General features: G+C 41.2%; 1 protein-coding gene across 4 annotated transcripts in view; it reads left to right on the top strand.

Moving 5' to 3' along the window:
• The window catches only part of SORBS2 (sorbin and SH3 domain containing 2), a 243,467-nt gene that overhangs the window by 145,259 nt on the left and 70,232 nt on the right, over window positions 1–27,976 (top strand). For 2 of the 4 annotated variants that reach the window (XM_024219236.3, XM_024219233.3), the window contains 4 exons: window positions 9,578–10,054; window positions 17,258–17,399; window positions 20,137–20,312; window positions 27,369–27,435. In XM_024219236.3, the coding sequence (XP_024075004.1) occupies window positions 9,578–10,054; window positions 17,258–17,399; window positions 20,137–20,312; window positions 27,369–27,435 (862 nt within the window). Of the gene's footprint in view, window positions 1–9,577; window positions 10,055–17,257; window positions 17,400–20,136; window positions 20,313–21,068; window positions 21,093–27,368; window positions 27,436–27,976 lie in introns of those variants that run through there. The other 2 variants (XM_024219237.3, XM_024219235.3) reach the window with 2 other exon arrangements.

Below are 27,976 nucleotides of genomic sequence, written 5' to 3'. Positions count from 1 at the left end.
TCTTTGAGTCTTCTCATTTGTGTCTTGACTGTTGAAGCAAGGCCAGCAATTTGGTGTCATTATTAAACTTGCACCATTCAAAAAACCTCATTTTGAAATACCAGGTGACTCTTTTCAAAGAGTATACTGTAGTTGTTATCTGCCTATTTTATATTAATTATAGAAATGCTATAGATTTCATGCCTGACATTTTGCTATCTATTACTCTTATAGAGGTGATCTGCTGTAGCCATTTAGAGTGAACACATGAAAACAAACGTAAAAAACACTTTATTTGGGACTTTTAATGGGAAGGGGGAGGAGTATGTTGACATTTCTTTTTCTTTCACAAGTAACAGTAGTGTGAAGATCACATTTAGTAGCTCCACAACCCATGATATCTCGTTCTGCTCACACACGGTTTTTCAACATCTATAACTTACATATTCAAAATACCTGCCCATTGATAGACCCAACTGAACTTCTTCTTGTACTTCTTGGATATGGCCATAATGGGCCGGATCCATAGTCCAAATCAATAAATCAGTATTTACAAATTTCCTGAAGTATTGTCTTCAACATAGTACTTTTAGGAGTGTGTCCACAAGCTATGAAGGATCAGAAAAAGATGACCATGTGCTCTGGGTAGGTAGTAATCTGGGTAGTTAGAATACTTACAGTTTACCAACACTCCGTGTTGAGGGTATTCCTGACTTTTAGAAATTCTTTGGTCCATCTTCAAAAATAATGGTTTTATATATCAGCTGAGACACATTTTAAAAGGAAGGGTAATGGCTATCCCTACTACATGAACTCTAGTACTGATCAGAACATTAATGTTTTCATTCACAGAGTTGAGAAATTTCACAATGGGAGCATTCACTAAAGAGCAGTACTTAGAATTCCAAGACTCCTTCTGCACCCAATGGTGTTAGATTGACACCATTATGTTCTTTGATAGCACAGTCATATTTACATTTTTGTTTCATGAAATCTATGATCATTTGTCAGACAATTTAACTCTTTGGGTCCGATTTCTTCTTCTCTCTGGATGCACCCTGAATGTCTTTCCCTGTGTTATCCACCTATGACCTCTTCTTTTCTCAGGCATGCTTGTAGTGATCCCAGCTAAGAGTCAGAAGACTCGCTAGATTAATTAGTACCCAAGTTGCCTTTATCTCCTATACGGTAATGTAGACCTTTTAGCTCACAAAGACATTTAACCATTTCTTCTGCTTTGGCTGCTTAGAGAACACCTAATCTCATGGACCTTAGGGCTCCCTATTTTCAGGGCCTTAAGATTTATTATTTCTTCTATCTAAATTTTCTGAAGGATCTTGAATTGACCTGCCTGGTATTCATCAGCACTAATGATGGATCTGTCTTTCCATTATTACCTGTGTATCCAACAGTGCATGGAGAAAGTTATGTAAACAGATTAATGAAACCATTATATATCTTAAACACCTGACATTTTTCTGCTATGTAACATATTGTTTAGGTTTGCTTGTGAATGTTTTTATTGGGATAGGGTGTTAATATCGATTAATCTTCACAATTGCCCTAGCTATTCTTTTGGCTGTCCTTTTTTTTGAGAGACAGTTTCATTGATAAATCAATCATCTCTAAAAATCAAGTTTCTCTTTACAGTCACTCAACAAGCTATGGACTTTCTATATAGGAAACTTTCTGTTTTAAGTGAAAGAATTTTGATTTCATTTTAGAGTGTAGCCCTGAAATACCACTCAGAATAAGCTATGATTCTGAACTTAATATGATGCAGTGCTCCACTATCATAACTCCTTAGTTTTGTATGTACCATTAATCCAATAATGCCAAATGATTTTTTCATTTGGAACAAGTAAATTCTATTCACCTGTTAAAGAATCTGTTCTGTAACCTTCACTCATAGGAGTGGTTCTATTTACTTTAGTGGGACTGCTCATGTAAGTTCTTCTCAGGGGGAATAAGGGTTCTTCTTCAAGTAGTGTCCCTATGGGTGCTTCACTGTAGGTGTATCGGTGCCCCTGCATTTTTAATCGGAGAATTTTGGTAGCAATGTCCCTTCGGCCCGCATATGTGCCCTCCCTCCCTCATGGTCTGCCTCGAGGCTATCTAGCACTGCATGGGCGATCCACCCTCAGTTCCTTCTCAACTGCCCTTGGCCTGAGACGGAGCAAATATCAGTCCAGTTTACTCACTTACTTTATATTTGGATAGTGTTAGTTTATAGCTCTTTTAGTGTTTCCATTCTTTGTTGCAGTAGCTTTAAAGTTTCTGTTCTTCAATTCCAAAAAAAAAAAAAAAATCTTTTGACCCATTTTCCCACCTTTGTTGTGGGATTGCCCCCCTAGGGGCATGCCCGGTTCTCCTGGTTTTAAAAGGAGCCTCTCCTGCAGGGAGGAAACTCCTGTGATGGACGGACACTGTCGCTGCATCCAGTGCCTCAGAGAGGGACACATCCCACAGAAGTGCACTTCTGCCAACAGCTGAAAGATAGATCCCTGGACAGCTGGGTGCTAAAGCTGAAACTCCTCAGGGAGGGTGCTCTTAAATGGGCATCTGACCCTGGTTCTGATCTGCATCCTGGAGAAGACTCGTCCCCAGACCCATCAACCTCCAGAGAGGGAGAACTGCAGAGAAAGTCAGCTGACTCCCCCCGCAGAGCATCCAGGAAAAGGGCTGCAAGCCCCCAAACAGAGCTCCCGACTATCCAGAGGAGATCACTGGCATGCTGGGTCACTGCAGCACTGATGGCTCTGGGGCTCAGGACCCTAAAGAAACAGAGACCCCCGGGCGCGAGCTCTGCCACAGTGCCTAAAGACCTGAGGTGCATCTGAAGCAGCATCACCGCCTGCCAGAGACAAGAATAGAGACGGTACCAACTCTACTAAATCAGCACCCACAAAAACATCCTTGGCACTGAGTGCTTCAAAGCAGCCCTTGTTGGAACATGCCTCCCATAAAAAAAGATCAGTGCTGTTGAGTTAGCACCGGCAATCACTAACAGCACCAAGCGCAACAGCGGTACTGCAGGAGTTCCTGCTTCTCTAGGGACATTATGATCACAGAGGAACTAGAATCCCTGCTACTCAGCACCGGAGCTCCAGTACCAAGCATGTCTCATTCCCCAGCATCACCAGCAGCAGCAGGGAGCTCACCTCCAGTGACGCTGTCAGCCCCACCCTATTCCAGCGGGGAGTCAGACAGTGACCAGGATGACAGTTTCTCTCTGGTGTTACATCACAACCTGCCATTATGGCATCTGGGACCTCCTCAGCTACACCTACGCTCCGATCCCCAGTCTTCCCAGTATGGTCATCCATGGGTGCCACACCTATGCCCTTCACCAGTGGCCATACTGGGATCAGTGAGCAGCCTATAGGCCCCATACTTCTCGCTCTTCTAGTGTCTCCCACAGGGAGCCCACCAGACATTCTCCTATGGCCTCTGTATCCAGAGCCCCAGGAAGACACTTTCAAGGAGCAGGAGGCCAGACCAAAGGTGGAAATCACTCCGCTGACTAACATCTCCTCCTCACTGGATGACGTGGTGATGCCACCTCCTCCATTACTAGCTGATGATTTCAGGCATTTCCAAGATCTCACTAAGAGGGTGGCTGATGCTCTGTAAATTCTCCTGAAGGAGGTGAAAGATTCCCACCATAAATTGCTGGACATAATACCTCTTCCTCCTTTGAGAATTGTCCTCCTAATCAATAAAGCACTTTTAGACCCTGCCAAGGTTATCTGGCAGATACCAGCCTCTATTCCACCAACATGTAAAAGGGTTAATAAAAAGTGCCTGTGAAGAAGGCAGACTTTATCTTCACACACTCTCCACCGAACTCTATCATAGTGAATGCTGTTAACACATGAGAAAAGCAACATCAAACCAAATCGACCCCCTATGATAGGAGATTGGAAAAGGCTTGACCTGTCTGGGAGAAAGGTATACTTGTCTGCGACTTTACAGTTCAGTTTGTCAAACTACCAAGCCCTAATGGCCAAATATGACTATATGAAATGCAGCAAACTCAATGCCTTAATTGACCACTTGCCAGAGATACAAAAAAAGCAATTGCAAGCCATTATCCAAGAGGGTCAGTTGGTAGCAAGAACAGTGCTACAAACCACACTGAATGCCGCAGACACAGCAGACTGCTCAGTTTCGACAGTGGTGATCATGAGACAGGCATCCTGGTTACATCTCTCAGGATTGACAAAGGAAGTGCAGGTGACGGTTGAGGACCTCCCGTGTGAAGGTCCTAAACTCTTCATGGGTAAGATGAACGCATCACTCCACACTTTAAAGGATTCTGGAGCCACACTATGCTCTCTAGGAATCTACAAAACAGGACAGAAAAGGAAATTTAGTTCACAACAACCTCACAGATGGTAACCACCTCGGTTTCCCCTGTCACGGTGGTATTATGAGCCACAGCGTAAAAGACCCATGATGCAAAAACAGAAATTGTCAACTTCCCAATCCTCAGCATCTCAACCATCCTCTTCAAAACATTAGTTTTGATGCTTTGGTCGAGGCCCTGAGCAACAACTGCTGCTACATACGGACCTTCTACAGCCCTTTGGAAGTCGCGTGACACTCTTCCACAGGAGTTGGGAAAAACATCACCTTCAACATATGGTTCTTGGAGAATATCTTCAAGGACTATTCCATTCACTTCACATCTCTCTGTCCTCCCGACCTTCCCTCCCCTCCTCCTTCAGGGACCCTTCTCACAAGAGACTATTATGGCAGGAAATAGATCACCTGTTGTGCCTAGGGGCTATGGAACCAGTCACTACTCACCTCAGAGGCAAGGGTTTTTATTCTAGATATTTCATGATCCCCAAGAGAAATGGAGGTTGGAGATCCAGACTAGATTTAAGGGCACTAAACAGATACGTGAAGACGCAAATGTTCAAGATGGTCACACTAGCAGCCATTTTGCCATCTCTGGAGCAAGCCCTCGACCTACAAGATGCCTACTTCCACATTTCAATTTGACCGTCCCACAGACGGTTCCTCCGATTTACCTTTGGGCAGGACCATTATCAGTACAGAGTGCTCCCATTCAGCCTCTCTTCCACACCCACGGTATTCGACAAGTTCCTCTCCATCATAGTGGCGCATCTATGAACATTAGGGATTATCCTTTGCCCATATCTGGACGACTGCCTTCTCATGGCTTGTTCTTTCAAAGATGCCCTGCGAGCCACCCAGAGGACCATGCATATATTTGCACAACTGGGTCTGCAGCTCAACACCTAGAAATTACCTTTGACCCCAATACAGCATCTGGAATTTATTGGGGCCGAACTCAACGCAGTACAAGCACGAGTGTTCCTCCCACTGCACAGATTCAACACCCTGACAAGTCAAGAGAGACAATCCAGGCCAGCCCACAACCACCAGCCAGGAATTGTCTCCAGCTTCTCAGGCACATGGTGGCATGCATATTTGTGACCCCATACACCCGATTGTATATGAGATTTTACATATATGGCTCAGATCTGTCTACTTTCTAAACAAGGATGGGCTGAACAAGCCACTGTTGATGCCCTCCAGAGTCAAACACTCCCTGGATTGGTGGAACGAACCATCCAACATCTGCACAGGCATCCCCCACCATCACTGATTCTAACAACTTATGCCTCATTTATAGGCTGAGGAGCCCACCTAAACAACCGCACAGTCCAGGGCAAGTGGTACCACACAGAATCAGTCCTCCATATCAATCTTTTGGAACTAAGAGCTGTCAGAAATGTCTGTGCACAGTTTCTCCCTCTCATCAGAGATACTCACACGAAAGTAATGAGACAATATAGCATGCATGTTTTACATAAATCACCAACCAAGGTGCCAGATCCCGCTCCCTTTGCATAGAAGCACTGAAACTTTGGAATTGGTGCATCTGCCACAATGTGCTCATTTCAGCCACTTACCTGCCAGGGATACAAAATGTGACAGCAGACAGTCTGAATCAGAATTTCTCTTATGACCAGAAATGGGAGTTGAACCCAGTAGCGCTTCATAGCGATCAACCTATGGGGAACCTCGACAATAGACCTGTTTGCTACTTACCAGAACAAGAAATGTCTCCACTACTGTTCCAGAGTTGGACTGAGGAAACAGTTTCTAGGGGAAGCTTTCATCTTTCCATGGGGCAGGTTGATGCTCTATACCTTTCCTCCATTCCCTCTGATATCAAAGGTCCTATTAAAGATACAGCAAGAGAGAGCAAAAGACAGACTGATTGCTCCCTCCTGGCCAAGACAAGTGTGGTACCCATACCTTGCGGTACCCATACCTTGCACAGCTGACAGTATGTCTTCCAATTCCTCTTCGACCCATTCCTCACCTGCTCTACCAAAATGACGGATGGATCCTTCACCCCAACCTACCTACAACCTATCCCAACCTCTGGTTCCAGGCTTGGCTTCTTCATGGTTCCAGCACTTAGAGAGCAAATGCTCCAAGGAGGTGAAAGAGGTGTTACTGCACAGTAGGAAATTGCTTTGTTGTACTTGCCTGCAGAAGTGAAAATTCCAAAATTGGTGCAATTCCAAACCAGTGGCTCTGACATCTTCCTCCCTCCCTTTGATCCTAGACACTATTCTAGACCTCAGAAGGACTGGTGTCTCTTACCTCACTTAAAGTACATCTAGCAGCCTTAACAGCCTTCCACTATCAGGTGGACAGATGCTCAATATTTGCCCATCCAACAACAGATTCATTAAGAGAATGTTAAACCTCTTCCCACACATTAGACCACCCACACCAACGTGGGACCTCAGTCTGGTTCTAAGAACCTTAACTAGACCATCCTTTGAACCTATGGTCACTTGCTCCCTTCCACACCTGTCCATGAAGACAGCATTTCTAATGGCTATTACCTCTGTATGATGAATAGACAAGAAGCAATGGGCTTAAATTGCAGCAAAGGTGGTTTGGGTTGGACATTAGGAAAAAATTCCTAACTGTCAGGGTGGTTAAACACTGGAACAAATTGTCTAGGTAGGTTGTGGAAGCTCCATCATTGGAGATTTTTAAGGGCAGGTTAGACAAACACCTGTCAGAGGTGGTCTAGATAATACTTAATCCTGCCAGGAGATCAAGGGACTGGACTAGATGACCTCTTGAGGTCTCCACTAGTCCTATGATTCTGTGATTCTATTAATAGGAGAAATAGCGGCACTGATGGCACACCCACCGTTCATGGCCTTTTTTTAAAGACAAAGTCACCCTGAGACCAAAAACCGAAATTCCTCCCCAAGATAACCTTGTCCTTCCATATGAACCACCTCATTCACCTCCCTACCTTTTTCCCAAAACCACATTGGGACAACAGGGAGGCAATTCTTCTCATGCTTGATGTTAGGAGAACCCTAGCATTCTATTTGGACAGGACTAAGGACTTTAGCAAGTCCCCTAAACTCTTCCTTTCGTTCTCAGAAAAATCCAAAGGCTCCACAATATTAGCTCAAAGACTCTCCAAATGAGTCTCCAGTTGCATTAATCACAGTTACCATGAGCGTAACCTACTGCCCCCATCAGTAATCTGCATGCACTCTGAGATCCATTTCTACCTCCAGTCATATTTGTTAACGATGTCCCCATCTCAGAAATCTGCAGGGCAGCAACTTGGGCCACTGTCCAAACTTTCGCAGAACACTATGCAATTACTCGAGACTCTGCCTCTGATGCCAATTTCTGCTCCACAATACTATTGTCAATAACAGACTCCACTCCGAAGCCCCAGCCCTCCAGGAAGGCTACTGCTGTGGAGTGACCAACAGTAAAGCAACCAAAGGGATACTACTACTCAAAGAAGAAGTTACTCACTTTGTGCAGTAATGATGGTTCTTCGAGATGTGTGTCTCTATGGGTGCTCCACAAACCATCCTCCTCCCCTCTACTTCGGAGTTCTTGACAAGGCACTCTGCGGTGGAGAAGGAACTGAGGGCGGTTTGCCCGCACAGCACTAGTTAGCCTCAGGGCAGACCACGAAGGAGGGAGGGTGCATGTGCGGGCCGAATGGACACTGCTACCAAAATTCTCCAGTGAGAGGCGCAGGGGCACAGATATATCTACAGTGGAGCACCCATAGGGACACATCTCTTGAAGAACTATTGTTACTGTACAAAGTGAGTAACTTCCTCTTTTAAAACTGGACATTTAATGAACTCTCATAAGCAGCACAATCTGGGTTTTGTACCAAGTATGCTATAAAGGCTTTAAATGATATTTTCAGACTGGATTAAAAGGCCATTTCAAATGCTCAGGAAAATCTGCCTGATTAAAACATTTTCAAAAGATGAGAGTTACAGATTCCTGTAAATAGGAAATAACTGTGGTATCTCTGACAACAGTGTGGTAACTGTTGATTATTTTTTAATGGTAATCAGTTTATAGTATAATATTGTCATAAAATTTATATCGTTTGGATATCCTTAGCATCTCTTCTCTAGAGTGATTCAGCAGCTCCTTAGCCCTCTGAGAAATGAAATCATTAGTGCTGAAAAAAGCAGCATTTTTTTAAAATGTTTCCGTTTGACATATAATATGTCACTAATTTATAGAAAACGTGTGGTTGGCAGACAGCCTGGGAGAGATAGTGTATGCCTGCTTAACAAGGGGTTGTTGCCAGTATGATTTTCATGCACCTTTAATTGAGAGGGGAGAAACTGGTACAAAAAGTGAGTTTCTGGATTAGTTCAAGCCCAATATGTTGTTTCTGTTACCAATTGTCAGAAAACAAAGCTCATCAAGTGTGTGGCAAATTTTCAGAAGCACTGTCATTTAAAGATATTCCCTTGTTTTCTTAAGAACACCACCATTATAATTTTGAAGCCAACCAAGCAATATATTTGTTTTGATATTAAACCTTTCCCTATCCAACTCTCTTTCACCATCCCTCCTGCTTCATCTCACATTTAAACCAGATAATCCTAACAACTGGGCTCTTTTCCTTTATACATGTGGTGCTCCAGTAGGTTTACAGGGTGCCTCCAGGGTTGATATTCAAGGACTATCAAAATTTATTTTTGTCAGTGAGGCAGTGAAAAAAAAAAGGAATGGGTTCCAAGAAGCAAAAACTCCACAATCCATTTCTCACAACTAATGTGAATGTTTGATATTAGTGTTTGAATTAATTCTATCCACTTTTAATCCATATTATATCCTGTTTCAAAAAGATCTGATGGAAACCTTTATTATTTGCAGAGTAGGAAAGATGTATTTTGTGATAATCAAAGAAGCTGATGAATTAACAGTGACACTCTCCAATGTATATAAGTGTGACCCTATTCAAATCTCAACTCAAAACATGGAACACATTATGAATATTCATCCTAGTACACTCTGGTTACTGGCTTTGCTTCCAATAATACTTGACAGATTCATTTCCTTCATGTTTTCCTCCTTTAATATAGAGTATGGTTGATTTATTTCCTAATCCATGTGAATGTGAACTTCCTAGGACAGCTAAAAGCATGTGTTTTGCAGCTTGCCTACAAACAGCAAAAGGCAAAGGGAAAGTTTTTATTAATTTGGTAATATGTTTTCTTTTCTTATTTTTTTTCTCATAACTCAGCTTGGAAACCAGAAAATAACTGCCAATGTGATGGAGGTAAATGCTTCACAGACACACAGACAAACAGCAACAGAAGTTTCTTCACTGCCTCCTCCTTCCGTGGTACCAGTTAACAGAACCTCTTTCTCACCAGACAGTGGCACCCACCTAGCATCATTTATTTTGCCAACGCTTGATGATTTTTTGCCTTCACGCTTTTATAAAACCCTGGCCCTCTCACATTTTTCATATAAATACCCTTTCCTAGCTCCTGAAAATACTATCCACAGGAACGAAACAGCCTCTGTAATCACAGACTCTGCCATGAGTGAGTACTCCTCTCGCACAGTGAGTGAGTCCTCCACAGCCATTCTAGATGAGCTGCAGACTTGTAACTATGATACTACTGACTGTTCTGAAACACCTTCCCCAACCTTGAGCCAGATGTCTGTTGTGTCAGATGGCACCGCCTTAACCACCACTGCTGCCACTTCTCATGTAATTATCCTTCCTTTTTCCTCCAGTTTGTTCAAACAGGTTGCCAAAGGGGAAAAGAACTAATTCTTGTCTGTTATCCCATTACTCAAATGAGCATGGTGTCAGTTGTTTGTTCAGGTTCTGCACAGTCTGGTAATACGTTTTACTACAATAATAACAGATTCCGTAAAGCTACTCAAAATTGTGCAATGTGTTGTGCAATTCTAATTTCAACTAAGATATAGTGAACAGTTTGTTTACAACTAATGGCCAGTTTCACTCTTATCACTCAGTCCAAATATGTTAAAGAAAAGCAGACTGAGGAATTTAAGCTGATTTACTTTAAAATATTTAATTAGTTGCCGTACAAAAAGAATGCATAGGTTGAATTTTGAGAGAGGCTGAAAACCAGCTTTCGGCTATCATTGAGGTACATATGTCAGGCACTAATATACCTCATAGATTCATATTAATGGGGTTGATGAGAATACTTAACACAACCTTGTTTTCCGCTAGCCATGACCACTGACTGCATGAAGCTGTTTCTGTTTTATCTCCTCTAACTAACAGTTCCCTTTCTTTAGCACAGTTGTTTTACAGGAATGAACTGTATAAATAATCTTAGATTTGGATCCTAGGAATTCTGTTATTTTTTCAGGGCTGCACTTTCTCTGGGTAACTCAAGGAAAATAACCAAGTCTAAATACATATGTGTTTATGTATAATGTATAGTATATGTATATTTATATATGTATAAATTAAAAGGTATAGAATATGGGTCAAATTCTGCTCACTTTACCCATGTGAGTACTTCTGTTTACTTCAAGGGAACTGCATGTATGATTAAGGTGAGTCAGAATTGGTCCCATATTTCAATTAAATAATGGATCACTGAATTACAAAACTATAAATATTCTTTGTGCGGGTTCTCTGATGACATGATGATAAGCTGAGACCAGAGCTCAACTGCATCATAACGTTGCCATATTTATAACTTTTTTCCTACGATTTCGTGTTTTATCATTTACATGTAGTAACAACAGCAAATTTTAACTTACTATAAATGTAACTTTAAAACTAAAATATGTCTTTTTAAGAACGGTTTTACTCCAAAGTTGCAAATAATTACTTTGAAGAGTAGGGGTTCACTGTGCTGAATGCTTTTTATATTATGTGACAAAATTATGGGCATGTCAAGTAAAACCAGTAATTCCCACCCATAAAACAAAAAAATTTCAAGACATTGGAACTACAAATCTGTGTACTGCCTCCTAGTTGTAAGCAAAGATTAGACAATACACAGATAAAACAGAATCAACACAGGCTTTAACCAACCAACTCAGGAGAATGTCAGGTGCCTACATTATCTGTGTGCAAACAACTATTTGTTCTTTTTGAACAATATTTTTGGTATGTTAAAAAGATCATGATCTGTTTTTTTGCTAGCCCTACCACCTCTTCTTTTTTGGCCAATCTCCCCTCATGGAGATCTGTGATCTGGCAGCCACTTCCACCCTTAGCCAAAGTCATCCTTGTTAGCATGAGGCCAGATGGATAGACATCTTTTCAGTGCCATCTGTCCCTTTAACTGCCAACAAAAATTACTCATCCCTAATGGGGAAAGGGGGAGAAGGAGCCTCCCTCTGAAGGACATAAAGAAGAACCAGTCTGGGAGCCCCACATGGAGAGCGGGCTGCTGCAAGGAGCCACTACTGAGATGACAAGGAGCCACTGCTTCTGTTACCAACCTTTCCTCCTCCCCTTTTCTCCACCTATTGAAGAGGGTTAGATGACTGCAAATGTTTCCAGGAGCTGGAAAGTTGATTGGAAGATTGGCGGCAGGCATGGGTGTTCTGGCAATGACTCCATCCTCCGAGGTGGGGACACTAACCTGCTCAAGGGTGACTGCTTTTCTTTCATGAAGTAGATGATCACTGGAGGAACAGTAGGGACTGGATGGTCTTACACCATCCAACAGTTTACAAGAAGTTTTGTAGCTCTCTGACAGCTGCTGTGTCCAGTCCCAGTATGTTCAGCATTTACTCAACATTACCACAAAATGGTCTCTGAGAAAGCACAGTTATTTCCTATTCTACATGTAGTGAAAAGCTGTGGTATCTCAAACACCACTGTATAGCTACTTTTGGCAAAGCAGACATTAATAGTGACCACTGTATATCTTACTTGAACCTGTTCCTCCACTCAGTAAGTCTAAAGTGGTCAATGTTATAAAGTCCATATTAGCCAGCAGATACCACACAGTTATTTGCTAGTCAAAGTACACCTCTACCCTGAAATAACGCGACCCGATATAACACGAATTCGGATATAACGCGGTAAAGCAGCGCTCCAGGGGGGCGGGGCTGCGCACTCCGGCAGATCAAAGCAAGTTCGATATAATGTGGTTTCACCTATAACGTGGTAAGATTTTTTTGGCTCCCGAGGACAGCATTATATCAGGGTAGAGGTGTACAGTGAAAAACTATAGTACCTCAGACACCAGAGAGTAGTTCCTATTGACAATGACTGGCTATTTAATGATGACCATATATTTATAAATAGAGAATTTCTTGCTTTATTAATAACTATTCTTTGCCTATTTTGTTAATCATTTTCAAAGATAATTTTATTTAAATATGGACCATCTCTCACCTACAGTCTGTCTTCTCTAACTACATAAACTTGCAGCAAACACAATGCTAAATTAGAACTATTGCCTTAGCCACTGATTTAGGTCTTTGTGAAAACCTGAGGCAAGAGACGAGTTGTAAAGCAAAGCTCTCATTCAAGTGCACGTATTTGGAATTGTAGTAAAAAATACACAGCATAACTGGCAAAGTAAACGGCTTTGCAAATTTGCTCTCAAGTTTAATCCTATTATAAAGATTTCTCTTTAAAGTTCTTTTCACAGAATCTTTTTTGTTTGTGTAGTTTTAAAATATGAAAACACAAGAAATCGTAAGTGACATGTGTGAGAGTTGTTATATCTTACCGTAGCTGCTAAAAACCCAGTTTAGCTAAGACTATCCCAGGTTTGGGGAATTGATCCTGAGTATTTTCAGTCCTAGCCAATGTCCTGGATGCTGGGGTTGGCTGTAGCACTGCTGCACACCACCTCTTCAGCTGCTCAGACCTCTGTAATCAAGTCTTCTCTCCTTTTGCTGGCTGCCTCTAAGAATCAGCAGGTAGCTCCTGTCCCACCTGGCTCCATCTCAGCTGTTCTGAGTGGGAATTGAAGGCAGCTGCTCCTACTGAACGTAAGAGTTAATGCAGGTGCCTAGCTCAGGGAGGGTGGAGGGGGGGGGTGAAGAGAAGATCAGCCTTCTGCCTGTCACCTAGTTGGGAGGTTCCTGCACCTAGGTAGTTTGGCTCCCAGTCAACAGAAGTAGAAAGCTCTTCCACAAGGAGAGCCCAAGTGTAGTGTAATGGAGCAAAGAGTGAACTGGGCGAGAGTGAGAAAAGGCATAATTTTGAGATAAATTTGGATTATGGGATTCTAGCAGGCCCCAGCTACCTCTGTATTTTGGTGACGAATTGGTTGTTTTCTCTGCCTTTTTCACCCTTCTAAAAAAAATACATATGAGAACAAAATCTAAAATTTACCAGACAGCATACACAAATTTTGATTTAAATGAGAGATGAAGGCACACAACACCACTCAGGACTGGGCCCTAAAATACAAGCATCATATCAGAAAAAGCATCATTGGTTACTCAGTGATTCTGAGGGCAGGGCGTTGTTGACTGGCAACTTCTCAGAGCTAGCTTTTAAAAAACAAGCCCTTTCATGGGTATAAGATACATCAGACGCTGAAGCCCAATAGCAATGGTAGTGTTCACATTGTATTTGCTCAAAGGAAAATTCTGTTAATCACTAACAAGTAGTTCTAGCTGAGGGATATAAGCAAATATTAATATCCTGTAAGATTTCTACCACTAAAGAACAATAATTTATTCATTCATTCACCTGCTCTTGGAGTGTATACTTCAGATCACCTGTTTCCAGTAAGCCTGGTCTCCTGCCAGTGTTGCAGCCCGCTCTATATTAAGGCTGAGGCAGGCAAGGATGGAAGCCATGCCATCCCTCCAGCATATGCCATGTCCTCTCCATCCAGCTTTTGCTGGATCAAATGCATAAAGCTGGAGGGCTGGTATGAACTCCAACATATGGAACAGATGCCCAAGCTACCTGAGCTGGCATTGAGTCGCTCAGGAAGACATTGGAAGCTGGTTGGTCCAAAGCCTGACATCCTCATTCATAATGTGATGAAACCGCCATATGTCTTCAATACATCATTGCTGTTTCATGTTGAAAATGTCCAGCTGGCCCATTTGCATCTCTGCAGTGGCATAGGTTTCAGAGCCACACAAAAAGACAGAAGCCAGTGCTGTTTGATAGATACACATCTTATCCAAGTTGATATGTGGTGTTGATGCCACAGAGGCTTCCAGAGAGCTTCTACAACACCAGGAGCCTTGCTGATTTGATGTTTCATGTCAGCAAGACAACCACCTTCCTTGGTAACAATGGAACAAGAATGTCACATTTTTATGTCTGTCATGTACAGTCATTCCTGATGTCTGTCTGGCTAGGTAAGGCCCCTATCATCATAATATCTGAGTACCAAATAGTATTGAGGCATCTGTCCAATCTGTCTTATCTCACTGTCTGTCACAGGCATTTGTAAAGTGCCCATCACTGTAGAACCTAAATGTCTAATAGAGAAATGTAAAGGAATAATTTTTTCCAGTCCACAAATGATCTGTTAATTCTGTTCCTCCAACCAGAGGAAGAAAATCTTATGAAGTGTGTATGGTGTACGTGTTTGTAGGCATGTGTATGTGTGCATACCCTCTGTTGGGAGCAGGTCTTCTCAAAGACATAGTTGCATTTAGTTCTATAAGAGGAGAGATTGGGCTCACTCTGGTTTTAGGAACAAAGAAGGTGCCTCACATCCAATGGGCCTCAGCTGTAAACAACCTTTCCCTAGCTCCTGAAATAGTCTCCCTGGGCTCATCCAGCTCTTGTGTTCCTATGGCTAGAAGTATTTTTGGAGGATTATATAGAGTGAGACAGCTCTTCAGTAGCTCAGGTGTAGGATCTTAGCCTGAATGTGAAGTCCTATCAAGAGTCAGTGAATGGCATGAAGCACCAATGTGAAATAATATTGCTCAGGTGTCCTGTCAGGAGTTGGGCTACAACTTGCTGGGTCTGTGGACATTTTTGATAGATAGCATTTCCGTAAAGTGATAAAGGCCTATATCCCAGTGACCATATTCAGGTTCTTTTTAAAACACAATGCCATGCATGTGATACTAGAATGTGTAATAGTCATCTCAGCCAGTTGGGGCCTGACAACTAACAATAAAGGGGAAGACACCCTACTGGACAGTTGCATGTGTAAACACCTGACATGTGTGAATAAATGTGACAGTTGTGAGTTCAAGTTAAGCATGCACACACGTGCACTGGGATTTTAATATTTTGAAAATCAGAGCTTGTTTTGCGTTATTTCATTGTAACTATTTTTAAAGAATTTAGAAGCAAACATATTTACAATAAATAAATGCATCTTTAAAAAAAATCTGTTTAAATGTTTGTTCCTGCATTTCTAAAGGAACAGATCTGAGCAGGCAAGCTCTAATGGACACATTGGTACAACCTTAAGTTCAACTACCTACTCAATTCACCTCTAAAAGATATCCATAAAATGTAATGCTCTGAATGCATTCAGGAGTTCTGATGACATATACTTAGGAGCTAGATCTTCTTTTTCTTACACAACTGCAATTCCTATTGAGGTAGTAGGAGGTATGTGTGAGATGTAAAAACAAGCCTAAAATACCTCATCCCCAAAATACCCATTTCTTAAACTACAGGAGTGAAGCCTATCACTTCTATATAGCACAGGAGAGAGTGAACCACATTTCATTTATAAAGAGTCTAGCAATAATGTACATTCTTTTTAAAACTGAGGCTTCTTGTTCCTTGCTTTTCTGCTTCACACCCTTACCTTCGCATTTCACAACTACAGCTTTCAACAGAAGTATAACATGAATCCATTCTTCAATTGTTCTCTTTTATTATACAAAACTAGACGAAGGAGGTTTTTGATGCTCATAATTTTGTTTAGAGTTTTAAAAATAATTGCATGGAAAAAGAGACAGAAAATTGCAGCCTTGCCATCTTTTTAAAATTAAATTAATGATTGGATATTAAAAATGGATTTATCTTCTCAGATTCTCCACTCTATAATCTTTGTAGAACTCTCCAACTGTGGTGTGGCAGCCCAGCTCTGGAGATCTAAAGCCATGTGGTGGTGGGGGGATAGGACACATTGCCTTAGAGAAACCCTCTGAGAGCAAAGCTCAAGTGGTTTGTGATGTCAACAGACTCCCTTATTGTACTGCTTTCTCAGTTTTTGTTTACAAGATGCATTGATGCACCTTTTTTTGCTATAATATGCATTACACTCAAGCATCTCACAGTTGCCCATGTCCTGGTTGCCACCTTTCAAAGAAGTTTCATCTCACTATGTCCTTTCCCCTTCAATCTGCCCACACAGTTCCATTAATGTCAACCGGAGCTAAGTATGTGAAACGAGGTGTCCCTTTAAAGTGAGTGATCTAAGGCCTTGGCTACACTGGCGCTGTACAGTGCTGCAACTTGCTGCGCTCAAGAGTGTGAGAATGCCCCCCCCCCCCCCGAGCGCAGTGAGTACAGCGCTGTAAAGCGCGAGTGTAATCAGAGCCTGCAGCGCTGCACGCTCGCTCGCAGCGCTGCAAGCTATTCCCCTCGGAGAGCTACACTCGAGCTTCACAGCGCTGCCGTGGCCTAAGGCAGCCTTTGTTACATGATGAGAGTAAGTTTCACTGCCACCTTCATTTTATACTGATGTCAGATCCATGCAGATATTTTTTATGCAGCTCATCCTGCTGCCTTGATCATGGTCCTTCTGTCCCCTTCCCATGACTCCAGCATTCTTCATACAAGACCTTTATAAGGACAAAGGGGACAAAGGGGGAGGCAGAGATTCATACGGAGCACATTGCACTCCTCCTATGATGTGTTTTGTATTTCAGTGAATACTGATCCCTGTTGTGGCTAAGTACCTGACAACTGGGTATTGTCATGTGGTTGATGGTCTTACATGACCCTTTATTTGCGAAGGTATTCAGAGAACTTTGTGTGTACTTTAATGGGATATTGTTTTGTTTCTCTCAGGCCCAGATAACAGTGAATGGGAACTCTGGCACTCCTGCCAGTCCAATGAGTCACTTTCAAAGGCCTTTTTCCCCTTCTTCAGCTTACTCTCCACCAGCTTCACTCAATTCAAACATTATCATGCAGCATGGCAGGAAGATGGGTAAGCCTTTCAAATAATGTTTACTTTATACATCATGCAACATGTTCTGATTTGTGGGGCAAGGACTAAAACAGTTACGGAGCATTCCACATAAATAAAGGTATTATCTAGTCATGTACTTTGGGAAAATTACAAGCAACAACACAATTTATTGTTAGACACAATAACATTCCTAAACTGGATTTACTACAGTCTTATTACTTTAAAGCAAGATTCTTATACATATGTGAATGGCCTCTTGCAATCATTCCACTAGTTAGATTGAGAGTGAAATCATATATTAAAACTGCATGACTTTCAGATATTCCTGAATGTGGATCAAAATCCTCTTAGGTGTCCCTTATCCTCATTAAGGCATTAGGGTCCAGTTTTGCATGGTGCTGAGTTACTGGTCCCTAAATTTGCACTATCTTCAGTGGAAGTCATCTCCTCACAGGTTGTGAGGTCCTGAGATTTTAAAAGCTTAAAGCGTTGCCAAATAAAATTTCATATGTATTCTTTAGAGGGTCATAAGAATAGCATAAGAAATACATCCGAAGAAGTGGGATGTAGCCCACGAAAGCTTAGGCTCAAATAAATTTGTTAGTCTCTAAGGTGCCACAAGTACTCCTGTTCTTTTTATAAGAATAGATCGCACTTTACAAACATATAAGGACAAGATCTCTGCCCCATGGAATATAGTCTAAAATGATTTCTGTTTTCAAAAAAGCACATATAAGACCAAACATAATGTCTCTCCATTAATCTTTGTATGTGCAATCACGTGGGTTTTCCAGTTTTCTCATCAACATTTGCATATTCAGAATCTATATGCACAGAAACATTTGAATATGCATAATGAGTTTGCTCCTGTGTTACACAGGAGGTCAGATTAGATGACCAAAATTGTCCCTTCTCACCTTAAAATCTATGAATTGTATAAATGGTATATTATCTGTGTACAAGTGATAAGAGCAAAAATTGAGCACGTGTATCTGCACAGGCAAAAATACAGGTTCACTTAAAAACACCTGATCTCTGATTTAGAGATCTGAGTCTTTATTAACTATACTTCAGAAATTGTCCCTAGCCGGTCCTTTTTGAACATGATATTTAAGAGCATTATCTCAGGGTGGTTCTGAGTTTCTGAGACTTACAAAACAATGGCCAGATCTCACATTCCTTGTACACTCAAAAACCCTTTGATGCCAGCAGATTGGGCCCTGCAAGGAGCGTAAGATCGGATTTCAAAAGTTTTCTAAATTTATCATGTATATTTGAAAAAAAAGCCCAGATATTCAGACATTTGACACACACAGATGCATCTCACCAGGTATGTGTAGTACTGGATTATTTACAGGCTTTCAGACTAAATAACTGAAAAGGTTGTGTTAAATCCAAATTCTTTCCAATAAATAGGGAGAGAAAATATTCACATTACACTCAGAACTGCAAATCATCACAGTCTTCTTTGTTGCGTTATATCACAATTCTTCTAGTTAAACATTAAAGACTGTAACACCTATTGCATTGGAGGGAAATCATAGTCTCCACCAGCAGTGCCAGAAATCTAGCTTTATGCCTAATTTCAGCCATCTTGCAGCAGAAACATGGATACTACAGTACCTGCTGTTGCAAACCATGCTTAGATAGTCATAACTGCCCACTAATTAGCCACGGAAATCTGTTGCCTGAATGACTAGAGAATCTTATTATGTTTCTTCTGTATGCAAGATTACATCTAAGCACATCACCTTATGACAGTACAAGGCTTCATATGACATGTCCCAGCATCTTAACATTGTGTCTTTTTGTTAATGACTTGCTGTGAATTTTAGAGGTAGGTAGTAGTAGATAGTATTAATTTCAATAATTAAAAGAAGAGTTGGGGAGGGAGTTGCAAAATTATCCTCCGCACCAAAAACCGGTAGTAGCCTGCAGTTTTCACCTCAATGAATGTAGGTTGCTCATTGGCATGGCTGCTACGGGGAGAGGCAGAGTTATTGATGTACACATGGCATATTAATCATATAAAGCTATTTAAATAAAGGTATTAATATAAATGTAAGGATGAAAAGTATCTGTAAAAAACATAATAGACCTCATAATTCATCCGAGTTCCAAAGCTGGTAACATTAAAGGGAGTTTCCTGGGTAACTCACAGCATAAAAGCAGGATCCAACATATGTACTGAAAATCTCTGTGGAATGTTTGAGCAAATTCATTACTACACATGTAGAATAGAAATTGTTTTCAACTCTTCCATGCTTCTGGGAGCAGAAGAGTTCACATTACCGCAGAGCACTTGTTCATAGTATGGATGGCAAAGTGGCAAGCCTAGATTACAGAAAAAAAGTGTCTATTCCACTAGCTTCACTAAGACTTTTGTTTGTCTGTGTGTTTGTCTCTCTTCCCTCAGCCAGACCTTAAAAGCAGAAAAGCAAATTTTGTTTTCAAATGTTGTACTTTTTCTTTTCTTTTTTTAATCTCTCTTAACCTGAGAGATTTTGAGCTCAGCACAGTGGTTAATAAAATAATCCACATATGTGTAACTCCTTGAGTAGAAGGTTTTGCAGTGGAAATCCTACTAAACCCAGCTGCTCAGGCTAACGTGTAGTATTATCAGGTATTCTGTATGGATGTGATTATCTAATTTCCTTTAATGTTTGTACAGCACTTTGGAAATGTAAAGTGTGCTATAAGTGCTAAGTATGATTATTCTATCGTTATACAACATTCTGTCGCATTATCTTTACAGACTCCACAGAGACATACTCACAGTATGGTCAGTCTGTTGGCAGCAGCACCACTCCCAGTACAATACCAATCTGTAGATCTTCAGAGGAAGAGAAGAAAGTCACAGTCATTAGAGCACCACATTATGCAGGGATTGGCCCAGTAGATGAATCTGGAATCCCAACAGCAATTAGAACGGTAGGAAATGCCAGGGAGTGTGTGTTTGTGTGTGTGTAAGAGAGAGAGAGTAACAGAGAGAGAACTCAGACAATGAATTGATTGTTGGTAATGGGTTTTTCACATTCTTCTAGTCTTATATAATGTGGAATAGAGCGTGTGTAATCAGAGGGCTCATGAATATAATACTGTGTGTTGCAGGAAGCATAACTGGGCAACCCCATAGTTCTAGTTTTAATTATAAATAGTCAGAACTGCAGTTTTTGTTCTTGTTTCTATTATTTTCCCTGCCCTTTGTGGTGTTATGCTGTAATTTCATTTACTGTCTGTCTTGTCTTTCTAAACCTGCAAAGTTTGCTAATTTTTCCCATTAGCAAATAAACCTCAGGTGCCTATTTTTTTCCCCATGGCTACTGTATTGAAATTAACAGACTTGTTCCAATAATAACCCGTTTGACTGCTATCCCAATGAAATGCATCATGGACTGACCATGCTTTTTCATGATGTTTAAATGAGCAGCATGGAAACCCTCTCGTTGTGATTAGTCCAGTTTTGATGACTTGCCACTAGTCACTGCTTGAGCAGTCCCAGGATGTCAGACTGAAGGGGTTTGTTTTTACTATGCTGAAGCATTCTTTCCACGCTGCTGTCAGGGCAGCCCCTTCTGGCTGGTCCAGACAGTAGCAGTGAGTCTACGAAGGAGCAGCTCACTGGCCTTCCTGGCTGGAGGAGAGGTGTTGTGCTAGACGGAGAGAGTAAGAAGAGTGGGAGCCAGGATGAAAGCGGCAGAGCCCTTGCAGGTGAAATCTTTGTGAGGTGCAAGGATGTAGCAGCTGTTGGATATACTTTGCCTGCCAACACCGACATATGGGGTTGTGTAATTGCCAAGAGCTGCTTCACTGGATTGAAAAATTAGGGGGAAAACAGGAATTGATGGAGAAAAGCAATAGGAAAGATTGCAGAATAAGTGGTAAGACTGGGATATTTTGAGTAAGGTGGGGGGAGGAAACTCTAGCATTTCTTGCTTTCCTTTCCTTTGATTTCGGCATATACAAATGATACAATAGAAAGCTTTTAAAAAATGAGTAACTCGCATTAGAACTAAGCTATAGCTTCCCATTCCTGCTAAGCAGACAGCCCTGCCTTTTGTGTAGGAAGTTATTGTTTTATTGTGCTTTTTTAAGAATAGCAGATTGATTCCGTAGGGTGGATATTAGTTATATAAGAGTATAACAGAAATCCCCCAAGTGTATTTAATGTGGCTGGCAAGCTGCCAACAGTGTATTTAACTTCCAGATCTGATAGTCTCAGTCTCTTAAGATTTTCTCTGAAACTCATGTATGCCATTTGGATTTTTTTTTTTTCCAGTTTGGGATTGCTTTCTTTTCAGCTCTGTGCTGCTGCATCAAAACCTTATGCAGCTTGTAATATTACTGTTATGTAAATGAGGCTCATGACCAGAGTGAGTTAAAAGTTATGGTCTGCTAGGAATATACCATGTAAGTAAGAGAGAGAGAGAGTGTGTGTGTGTGTTGCCACTTTCCTCACACCCCACTGGAAATGAGATTCAGTTCTCAAGGTACTGATCTGAGCATACACTTTAAACAGAGTGAGGCTGATGTGTAGATCTGAGCATATCCCAGCAGTGAGAGACTGAAGGTGGTGGTGTTGTCAGCAAACATGCTGCACCATCCCATCCCTCAGAAATGTAGCACCATCCAGGAACATACAGAAGTGCCACAGCAGCGTTTTCAGTGAACAAGGGAAAATAGGAGAGTAGCAGTTGCTCTGTTTTCCGAGGGTCATTGGGCACCCAAATATCCAGCTCACCCTTCAGTCTTCTGTTGGAGGGACCTGAGTGTTTCAGTTCAGCTCATCTCAGCAATACAATGAAAGTTTCCAAGTTTCTTGTACAGATTAAAAAGACAGTTGCCTGCAGAGTGCAGAAAAGGTGAGTTCCAGTGTGGTAGAGAACATTAAAAAGGTCTGCCCCAAGCCACAGATGGCTCATCACACTGACATGGTTTAATGCATGTCTGTATCTGTTTCCATAGCTAACAGTACACAAGGGAGTTATGTGACTAGCCTTGCATCCAACCGTCTTTGACTTCCTTAACCCTATGGTTAGAAGTTGTCCAATAAAAGATATTATCTCACCCACCTTATCTCTCTAAGCCTGTGGATCAGGTATCCATTTTGTAGCTGGGTGAACTTGAGGTAGTCTTTCAGTGTGAGTTTGAACCCACAATCTCCAGGATTGTAATCAAGCACCTTGACCACTCAGCCACTGCACCTCATTGTAAATAACATAACTATTGCATATTGAGACACACTGCTGCACAAAGAGAGGCTTTCAAATGAGAGTTTAGAAACAAACTTTTTTTGCAGCATGTAACGCTGATGATCTCCTCCCGTTTTTCCTTTACGCTCCCAGTCCTCAAAGGTCAGTGCTGGCCTGCCAAGAAAGGCTGGCTGGAGCTGTCTTCAAAATCCATCCTTAACATTTCTCTCTCTCAAACTGGAAGCAGTCATTGAAAAGTTCTCCTTACTTCCAGCATCTGAGCTTGTTGCCTTGATAGTATTTCAGCCCCTGCCAAACCAGGAAGCACGGGAGTAAGCCAAAGTCTGGCACTCAGACCCTTGCAATACGACCAAACTACCAGCATAGCCCCAGGCATTTTGAAGTGCCAGGGCAGAAAAATTTGACTTTGGAAGTGAATGATCAAATTGTAACTCTCTCAGAAGAGTTTTCAGTCAAATTGTCAGCTGTGATTTTAATCCAGTTTTCAAATTTTCCAGCTAGTTTGGGAGCAAAATAGTATCTATACTATGTTATTGCTAAGCCTTTGAATCTTTACAAAGATGAGGAAAAACAAGATAGCTGTAAGAATCTAATCATGTATGTCCTCAAATTTGAGCATTAGCTATGTTGTTGGAGATCTGTTTCTTCAGCTTCTATAAAATACCAATATTTGGGAATAAGAATTCACAAACACAAAATGCAATTTTTCTGTGTCAGTAAGGGCAGGTCTTCACTACGGGGGCTGTTGATTTAAGATACGCAAATTCAGCTACGCGAATAGCGTAGCTGAATTCGACGTATCGCAGCCGACTTACCCCGCTGTAGGGACGGCGGCAAAATCGACCTCTGCGGCTTCCCGTCGATGGCGCTTACTCCCACCTTCGCTGGTGGAGTAAGAGCGTCGATTCGGGGATCGATTGTCGCGTCCCGAGGGGACGCGATAAATCGATCCCCAAGAGGTCGATTTCTACCCGCCAATTCAGGCGGGTAGTGTAGACCTAGCCTAAGAAACAGAACTTTTAAATCAAGCGGTAAGTGAATTTAGGCTATTTTCCTAAATACAGTAGTAAATATTATATGTGCAGTATCAATTGTATCCACAAGCAGAAATTAAAGTGGTACTGTACTAGACATCGCTAGATTTAAATACCATTACTATGGATCTAACCAAGAAAAAAGTCACTAAAATGTAGTGTGACTGCATATTTTTTAATCACAGTATCCAAAATAATTGTTTCACAGTTAACTATCAAATTATTCTGAATACTAAAGAGGCCTTTCTTTTGTGTGTAAATAATAAAATGCAGTCTGACCAGATTTCTTTTCCTTTCGCAATGATGTAACATTCCAGCTAGAACTGATTTCTTTTAATGGATTTTACCCACTGATAATTAGGAAACATTTTAACACAAAGCACTATTTAATTATGGGTTGCTTCATACGTGAAATAGAATGTAGGGCAAAATGAAAAAAGCTCCACTGAGAATCATAGATGCCTGCTTTAATTGTGCACTGTCTGATGGATTGTTACAACACTGAAAATGACTATAGAGTCTCTCAAGTACTACTTGCAGATTTTTCTTTTCTCTTTTACTATCTTTTCCCTGATTATTCATTCAAATATAATAACTTGTCTCACCATTTAATTGCAATAAATGTAGTCCATGTGAATCAGCATGGTATCTAAAATGACCAGATGCATGGGTGAACGTGGATAATTCCCAGTGTAATGGATGGCTTGTGGAGTTAGCTAATATAACTTGAAATACTATATTTTAAAAAACTGATTTATCCCTCCGCAACTCATTTAATATTGCCCAAAACACAGGGTCAGAGAATTGAAGGGCAAAACCTGCTCAAGTACACAAAAATATGTTTGGGAGAGGAGAACTGAAACTTAATGATATCATGCTTCTCTTCCCATCCCCTCCCCGCTCTGTTGGCCCTGTGAAAGCCTCTCCACATGTATTCTGCATGATTGGATTTCCATAGATTTGGAGGGGATGTGACTGTCAGCAAGGGAATTGGGCCTGGAGACATCTATGCACCTTCATTCTCTGGCAAACTGTGAGGACATAACCATAAGGATTAATGTTGACACTTTTGCATTAATTCCCATAGATTTTCACCACCACCCATCCAAACTCAGTTGAAGGATCATTTCTGGCCCATCACAAGCAGGGAGACATTGGTAGGATGGATCCAATGGCTTCTTCATAAATCAAGCTCAAGCCCTCCCCAGAGTCTTGCAAGCACAGAGCTATAACCAACCCTTGGGAATTAATGTTAACAAGATCAGAATTACTCTCTGTGAGTTTGCAGATTGGGATTGGAGGGAGGATAATGCCACACCGAGCAGCTTTTCCTTGAGCATCTCCACTCCATGCAAACCAACCATCCCAAATCTCAGGTCAGATAAACTCCCTGCACTCAGAGGTGGGGCAGAGGTTACTGCTGCTTAGGTTCAACTCCTTTCCCTCCAACAGATTTCTGGCCTTTTCAGTTGAGTGTTTGCTCTTTTCATCTCCAGGTCAAAAACAGGAGAGACTGATTTGGCCTATTGTATACAGTGGTATTTTATGCCATAAATTCGCAATTTTGTGAGACCTAAGATTTTTTTCACAAAAAGTCTTGCAGACAAGTTTTTTGATAGGGAGCAGTTTCTGTCCAGTTACTTACAATGATAGCTCCTCAAAGTGCAGTTTTAGGGGTTAACAAAATAGAAGAGTTAAATATAAGGTAATGACTGTAGCAAGGAGCATTTAAAACAACAAAAAAGTGCCTCTTTTAACATAGGTAAGCAAACTGCTCTTTAAAATATTTATTAGTGACGTAGAAAAGATGGTGAACAGTGATAAATATTCAGATGTCCAAATTCTGTAGGTTAATTTGGACTAGAGAAGACTTTGGGGAACTTCAGCGGGTGAATGTGAATGGGCACCATGATAACAGATAAAATTCAACAATGGCAAATGCAAAGTAATGCGCATTGCAAGGTATATATTGAACTTTTTGTATATATTGTGATAATCTAAATCTAATATTGTGATAATCTAAATTGATTATCACCACTCATCTAACAATGTGGGCTTCATTGCGGACATCTGAATAAAAAGCTCTGCTCACTGCTCAGCAATGGTCACCAAAAGCAAACAAAATGCTAGGATATAAAAAGAACAGGATAGAAAATACTCTTGAAAACATTATTTTGCTATTATATAAATCCGTGATCTCTCCTCACCTACAATACTGTTTCAGTTCTGGTCATCCTATCTCAAAAAAGATATTGCAGAAATAAAAGGGGTTCAAAGATGGGTGGTGAAAGTAGTTAGAGGCCTGGAGAAATTTCCATAAGAAAAAAGATTGAAAACATTGAGACTATTCAGTTTCCAAAGGAAATGTCACAGAGGTGTACCAAATAATGAGTGGTATTCAGAAGGTAAATTGAATGCTCCTGCTTATCCTTTCTCCTGATACAAGGACCAGGGGAAATTCAATCAAATTAAAAGGCAACAGATGTAAAACTGATAAAAGGAAATAATTATGCATTATGTAAAAATAGTAACATATGGAACTCATTGCCACAAGATGTCATGAAGGTCAAATTCCTAGTAGCATTAAAAAAAGACGTTTATACAGGTAATGAAAATTTCCACAGCTGCATTCAGTAGCAATTTTATTTTAAGATAATTTCGTGTTCACCACTAACTGCCTGGAGTTAGGAAGAAATGTTTCCTGTGGGCTGGTAATTGCCTACTTTTAGGTTTCTTATACTTTCCTATAAATAGGGCCCTAACAAATTCACTGTCCATTTTGGTTAATTTTGTGGTCATAGGATTTTTAAAATTGTAAATTTCATTATTTCATATATTTAAATCTGAAATTTCACAATTTTGTAACTGTAGGGGTCCTGACCCAAAAGGGGTTTGGGGGGGGGTTTACAAGGTTATTGTAGGGGGGTCGCGATATTGCCACCTTTACTTCTGTGATGCTAGCGGTGGCTCCACTGTCTTCAAAACTGGGCTGCCGGAGAGTGGTGGCTGCTGGCCGGGAGCCCAGCTCCAAAGGCAGCGCCGTCCCCAGCAGCATCGCAGAAGTAAGGATGGCATAATATGGTATTGCCACCCTTACTTCTGCACTGCTGCTGGCAGAGAGCTGCCTTCAGATCTGGGCGCGTGGCCAGCAGCCGTCACTCTCCGGCCACCCAGCTCTAAAGGCAGCGCAGAAGGGTGACAATGTTGCGACACCCCTACAAAAACCTCGCAACCCCTCTGTGGTCCCGTTTTGGGTCAGGACCCCCACTTTGAGAAACACTGGTGAAATCTGTATAGTATAGGGCAGATGTTCACAAAAGACCAGATTTCACGGTCCGTGATGCGTTTTTCATGGCTGTGAATTTGGTAGGGTCTTACCTATAAAAGCATCTGGTACTGGCCACTGTCAGAGGCAGGGCATTAAATAGATTGACCACTGATCTGTTATGGCAATTCCTATATTCTTAAATATTGTCTTTGTATCTAAGAGCAGATTCCAAACTCTGAAAGATATTTAGGGCTGAGTCAAAGATTCATAGGAAACCTTGCAGCTGTACAGTGAATGAGAAAGAGTGTGTGTGGGAGGGATCAATAAGGGACTGACCACAATGGGCCAAATTCATCCCTACGGAATCTCTTTACAAGTCAGTGGAATTACAGCAGGGATGAATTTGATCTAACATGTCACCACTGACCTTTTTGTTTCTTTAGCTAATTGTTGTAAACTGTATTTTATTCAGACAGTTGACCGGCCAAAGGATTGGTATAAGACAATGTTCAAGCAAATCCATATGGTTCACAAGCCTGGTAAGTATACATTTTTCTGTTTGTTACATAACTCTTAGTGGCATTAAGAAATGCACTTTCCCTGCATTCTGGTGGCTTGCTCGCTGATCATAACAAAGCTTATGATCACTGAGTTGTAGATACTGAATAGAGCCCAATGGGAATTTCTCCAAGCTAAGTTGGTGTGATAAATGTTATTACAGCAGAAGTGTTTTTCCAGCAAAAGGCTACGTACTTTTCTGATGGACTTATTTTTATTACTAACAAAAAATAAAGGAGAAAAGCCTATCTGATCATGTACAGCACAAGAGGTCAGTGAGATGTTCTGAGCAGCAAGGAACTTTGCCTGCACTCATCTTCAGTCTGAGTGACCAGGACTTGGCTGGGTGAAGGGTGGTCATTGCTACCTTCTATTACAGAGCCCCTGTGCGCTAGGTCAGGGAAGCCTACTGAATGAGAAAATACGCTGCCCCTACTTATTTTCCTCTCTCCTCCTGTTAATTTGTAAATAAATTATTTTTTGAAGAAAAGGATCTTCTGACATATTATTAGTCTTATTAAT

Source organism: Terrapene carolina, unplaced genomic scaffold (assembly GCF_002925995.2).
Source record: "Terrapene carolina triunguis isolate 2854851 unplaced genomic scaffold, T_m_triunguis-2.0 Scaffold66, whole genome shotgun sequence".
Lineage (NCBI taxonomy): Eukaryota > Metazoa > Chordata > Testudines > Emydidae > Terrapene > Terrapene triunguis.
The sequence above is the reverse complement of the archived record's forward strand: the minus strand, read 5'-3'. Positions and strand labels throughout refer to the sequence as shown.